A 5588-nucleotide genomic window follows, 5' to 3' on the forward strand; every position below is an offset into this window, starting at 1 on the left:
ACCGCAGAAGTAGTATCATATATATATACATATCAGTAGGGGCTTGCAGCATCGTGTATAGTTGACAGCGACAGTATTGTACAAACCGACTCTATGAAGAAGAAAACGATCATTGTTCCAGGTAATTGACCATTGGTCATTAATCTGTCACTTCGGACACCAGCCTGCAGGTGTTATCTGACTACAGGACAATCCAGCAGAGTTAACGATTTTATAGGCATCAATAAGTTAATAGTCCATAACTGCTATTCATCACAACCAGCTTGTTATTTAGTTATCATTTACGTAGGAGGGCGTGCGAGTGGTCGGACAGGAACTTAGTGCTTGACCAGTAGTGTTCATTCGGACTAGGACCAGGCAAGTCATCTAGCAGCAACCATGATGAAATCAATGGTCTCGTTAGGATTGTGCTTTATCCTACTTTCAATTTTCACCACAACTAACGGTCAACCCCCGTTCCGGACCTTTCCTCGGAGAGGCCCTCCGCCCAGATTCATAAGAGGATTTCCTGGTCCGCCAAGATTCGGTGCATTCAATTTCATGCCGCCTTTTCGCAGGCCAGCATTTATTGGAGGCAATGTTTTCGGACCACCGCTGGTAGGTGGTCCAGGAATCGGAGGTAGGCCAATTTTTTCCCAACAAGGCAATGCTATCTTCAACGGAAATCCATTTGTTTCACCGTTTTCACCTGTAAATGTTTTGAATAATGGAAATGTGGGATTTCCGACAAACACTTTTATACAGGGAAATGGATTCGCAAATACGGGAATACCCCCCAATTTAGGCATTGGAACAACAAACACTGGTAATGTAGGTTCGACAACGAATACAATTGCAAATCTCCCATTCGGCACCACAAACGCACGCCCCGGGGGAGTGGTAACCCAGACTTCCAATACATTTGGGAACGTCCCATTCAGTCCTGCGAACGCTGGTACCGGGGGAGCGATAGCTCAAGGGGTGGGGCCCGCAAACAGTCAATTTCCCACGGGAATTCAAGGCGGTTTTCCTGCAACCGTTAATACCGGCTTTACTGCACCGGTGAATAATGTTTTTCCCGGGCCCATTCCGAACACCGGTTTTCCTGGACCAATACCAAATACCGGCTTTCCGCAACCAGGCTTTATTGGATCGGTAAATACCGGCTTTCCAGGAACGATACCAAATACGGGAAACGTACTTCCAACACCTACAAACACTATCGGCGGTACTAACACTCTTACCGGAAGTGGGGTCACAGCCGGCACCTTTTCAAATCAATTTCTATTGAATAATGGCGTTCCAGCTTTGGCACAGGTTAACAGTTTAGGAACGCAGGTAACAAGCAATGTTCAGCCAGATGGAAATCAAGACAATATGGTACTTGCTGCCGGAAACAGCTTCGCAAACAGATTTACTCTTATGGGTGGTGATGGTGCTGCACCAATAGGAATGATGGGAGGAGAGACCGGTGTTGGCTCCTTCCAGGATCCGACTTCAGGGCAGACTATAGCTGGCAACACTCTGGTAAATACCGGGGCAGGCAACACTCTGGTAAATACCGGGGCAGAATTTGTAGTCCCGGTTGTAGACCCTGTAGGTGCCAGCGTCCCAATCCAGGGAACCGAACTTTCCCCAGATGTAGCCGTTATTGGAACTATTGGTACGACGGATACAGGAGCTGTGGATCCAAACACCCTCCCAGCAACAACTGTAGGGTCTAAATGCCAAGCAACGTAAGTAATTTTGCCCTTTAGTAACTTTCATGTTTTCTTGAAGGTCACTTCTAACAGGGTGGGGGGGAAAGCGGAAATAATAGCAAAAATATCTTATTTAATGATCGAATGAACGGGGTTTAATAGTGAGGTTTTAGAAGTCGGACGATTTGATAGGAAATTATTCTCACCATATTTAATAATGCAGGCTACAAGCACTACATGTATGTTCTAATACTCTGGAAGTAGCCTTACCAAAGTCCGAGATTTATTTAATGGGGGCATGTAGCATAATCAATTCTGTCTACACTGCAATTGGTACATAACAGTTACAACACAGCCGTACCCTTTAAATAATCAAAAGTACATTTTCATTGAAATATGTTTTGTTTTCCTGTATTGGATAGAAAAAGCACATACATTGGTAACGAAAACTAGATAATTAATTTTGGCACTACCAGCATTTTCACTCAGTATTTCTAGATAACGGGTTTTGCACCCTAACCTTAATGTCAGTTCAACGAAATTTACTAGCATGTGTTATCTTGTATAAGTATACACAAATGTAGATCTGAAGTAAGAAAAGTTATTTTAGAACAAACGTGTTTTTGTTAGGGAGCGAAGGAAGTACCTTGGATGGGGAAAACCCTCCAAGTTGATTAAGAAAATAAATTGAATTAATTATTATATTCAAATACCTTTTTTCAGTCAAAATAAATTCAAAGTCGGGTGTATTCGAAATAGCATTTAATATATTTGTATATTATATAAAAAAAAAAAGTTGAAGGAACGAAACCCAATCAGATTTCGCTGACCGCTCTGTTTTTCCTGTTTAAACTTGTGTGACATCTCTGAAACTCTTTTTTTTCTCAGCGGATGTCAGGGCGGTCAACAATGTGTGTTTGCTGGGGAGTATCCTTGTGCCATGTATCTCGAATCACTTGAGTGTCGATGTCAAGCAGGTAAGTAATCAGGTTATAAGAAATGGGCTATACCACGCGTTTCTTGCACAACTAAATTTATTTCACTCGAGCTAAAGCCCTCGGAAATATGCCCATACGCGAAATACATTCGTGCAACCGGAGACGTGAGATGGACACATAATGTGTGGTGCTGCTTTTATAACATACCTACACGTGTTGTTTATATGCGTATTATTTCTCCGAAAAACATTATTCATCATTATCCCGTATTAATGTTCAAGATCCTTCCCAAAATCTTGAATCAGACGGGAATATCAGACAAAACGACGTCTTTGACAGAATAATGACGTTATATTACTATAGCCTAAAAGGGTCTTTAAATTTTTCAAAACCCATTCTTGTTTCAATGCATCAGTTTGATAAGTGGATCAAAATTGTGTTGTGTTTCATTGCTCAGCCAAACTGAACTTACATGTAAAATAACAAATACCGCGCCAAACAGTGTGATATATTACGTCATCGCTTTTGGTAAAAACTTTAATGACAGCCTATCAGTGCTGTACCAAATACTGCGATATACGACGTCAACACCTTTTGGTGTTGACTCTTTCTAGATTTTACTGTATAGTGAGAAAAAAGTCGATCGTCGTGTGAAAACCACTATTAAATCATCTTTATAAGTACAACACCAAAAGTGATGACGTAAACCGAAATGTTTGGTGAGGTAGTTATAAGTTGGTTTGGTGCGAGTGTGTGTAGGCTGCATGTACATACAGACAGTTAAATCTCCATTTCTCATTAATTACGTTACATGCAAGTTAGCAATAGACATTTAATTGTTTTGTCATTCAAGTATATTTTTCAGGTCGGAATCTTTATTAGTTTATAAAATCTTTTCTCGGTAAATGGCACAAGTACCCGAATTGTTCCATGATACTTTGCCATAATATTTAAAGTCTTAAAAACACCATTTTCACCTTACAGACAGTATTTTGTAATGTGTATTTCCAGTATTCAGTGTACTGTCAAACTAATGTTCAATATAATATACCTCTAAGTTGCCTCTAATATAATAACTCCAGGGATAAATTATTTCTAGTTAATTGTTGTTGTGTAATATAAATTGCAATATTTTCTATGAAAAAAGTTCATTTTTTTAAGAAACATTTTTTTTATCAATTGCAATGATTTGTGACGATTAGACAACTGTGTCTAATAAATATGGCTGGGCATCGCATTTTAATTTTATAAACATATTTTGAATTCTCTTTTCAATGAAATATTGTTTCAATATATTGTACATGAATGTGATGCGGTACACGTTAACTAACTGTTATCGATTGATTAATTATGCTTGTCATCTTGTTTACATTTGACCGTTGTCCATTTTTGCAGGTTGTCGCGTGAGGAACTTCTTTATCCCTGAGGGCCAGTCTCGGCAGACGGATAGTTGTGGGAACGTCTGCTCCTGTGAGCAGACGGGAGAAAACAGGGGCACGGTTAGTATTATAACAACGTAGCGTTCTCAGGTTGGGGATCGCGTCCCTTGGGAGAGGACTGTGACGATGGGGTAGAGATAAAAAGAATGTTTCATGAGAAATATGTCAGGGGTGGAGTAGAGCAGGAAAGGTATTGGGTCGGTAGAGTGGAGAAAATGTCCAAATGGAAGGGATCGTTCGGGTAATAAGGGTTCCTTTTACATGTATGCTGCTCAAATAAAACGCCTAAACACATAGTATCGATGGCATATATATACGATTAATTATTATGCCAATTTGTCACGCAAGGCAAGCTGGACACGGTCGGTATGCATTTCTGATGACCAGACACCTTCACACGTATATATATATTAACATATATTTTTTTATCGTCCGACAGGCGCAGTGTACGACGATCAACTGTCCACAACCATAAATCGTGACGGAAGTGACATTTTCTATCGGGGCGTCAAATCTACTGCCATTCGTCCAATCGGTAAAGACTGGAGCTTGTGTTTGACCAGTGTTGGAGTCTAGAGTTTTACCAAATGAAGCCACATGTGTGCTGATTTCACGAAGGGAAAGAAAGTATGACGACTGATCAAAATTTCTTCAAGGAGAAAATTATGAAAAAATATTTTACAGATTACTTAAGGGTATATATATGCTTTCTGATATACAATACTTATGATCTATTTAAAGTTATCTCTCTTTAAACAAACGTGTACTATCTAATATTCCAGACTGATCTAGTAAATATCTAAGCATGCCCTTCAAATGTATCGATAGTCAATCGAAAGATATCGTACATATTTGTTAATTCGGAACTCTTTGGAAAAGGCATACCACAGTCAGGTAGCATACAGCCCGAACACATTTTCTTAGTTAAAATATAGAAAAAAAGGGAATGTAAAATTGTGAAAGAGGGTGGGGCGTAGGGGTGGATAATAGAAGAACAAGAATTCAAATGCAAAAAGTAGCCTTTTCCATAAATTAACTACTACATTATCAACTACATTAGCATTGGTATGAGGTAGATCACCAATAGTGATGTCCCCCCCAAACAAAGAGGATCATTTTAATTAGTATAGATGTACGTTATTCCACACCAATCAGACTTTTGAAAGAAGTGCAAGTGAAATGAAAGAGATACATTTTTTTTCGGAGAGGTTAAGAAAACTATATACAATGTACATATAATTGTTGATTGTTTCTCATTTTGTATTACGTTACATTGACTTACCTATATACATATATGAATGTCTCATTAAATGTTTTAAATATGCCATACGGTTGTTAACGTTACATTAACCCTCCCATGCCGACACATTTGCCTATCACCAGTGGCGAGTATTTATATTTTTAATGAAGTTATCCATTTCTTGAAGAGCGACGGTACATTCTGAGCAAAATGTCAGAAAGACGTCATATGGTGTGTTATACAGAAAAAATACAGGGCACATGGGATAGCGCACTTTTCTTTCATCAAGACG

General features: G+C 39.2%; 1 protein-coding gene across 1 annotated transcript; it reads left to right on the forward strand.

Moving 5' to 3' along the window:
• The first annotated feature begins 304 nt into the window (after window positions 1-304).
• LOC110449889 (uncharacterized PPE family protein PPE12-like) lies at window positions 305-5381 on the forward strand. The gene is made up of 4 exons (XM_021497034.1): window positions 305-1715; window positions 2568-2656; window positions 4013-4116; window positions 4496-5381. Exons 1-4 carry the CDS (start codon window positions 379-381, stop codon window positions 4529-4531), a joined length of 1566 nt encoding a protein of 521 aa, XP_021352709.1. The 5' UTR covers window positions 305-378; the 3' UTR covers window positions 4532-5381.
• The last annotated feature ends 207 nt before the right edge of the window (window positions 5382-5588 follow it).

Source organism: Mizuhopecten yessoensis, unplaced genomic scaffold, assembly GCF_002113885.1.
Source record: "Mizuhopecten yessoensis strain PY_sf001 unplaced genomic scaffold, ASM211388v2 scaffold4837, whole genome shotgun sequence".
Taxonomy (NCBI): domain Eukaryota; kingdom Metazoa; phylum Mollusca; class Bivalvia; order Pectinida; family Pectinidae; genus Mizuhopecten; species Mizuhopecten yessoensis.

Excerpts from the sequence above, each read along its gene's own strand:
- LOC110449889 (XM_021497034.1), top strand. The coding sequence starts at position 379 with ATGATGAAATCAATGGTCTCGTTAGGATTGTGCTTTATCCTACTTTCA. Across the intron at positions 1,716-2,567 it reads GGGTCTAAATGCCAAGCAAC|CGGATGTCAGGGCGGTCAAC; the intron begins GTAAGTAATTTT and ends TTTTTTTCTCAG. Across the intron at positions 4,117-4,495 it reads CGGGAGAAAACAGGGGCACG|GCGCAGTGTACGACGATCAA; the intron begins GTTAGTATTATA and ends ATCGTCCGACAG.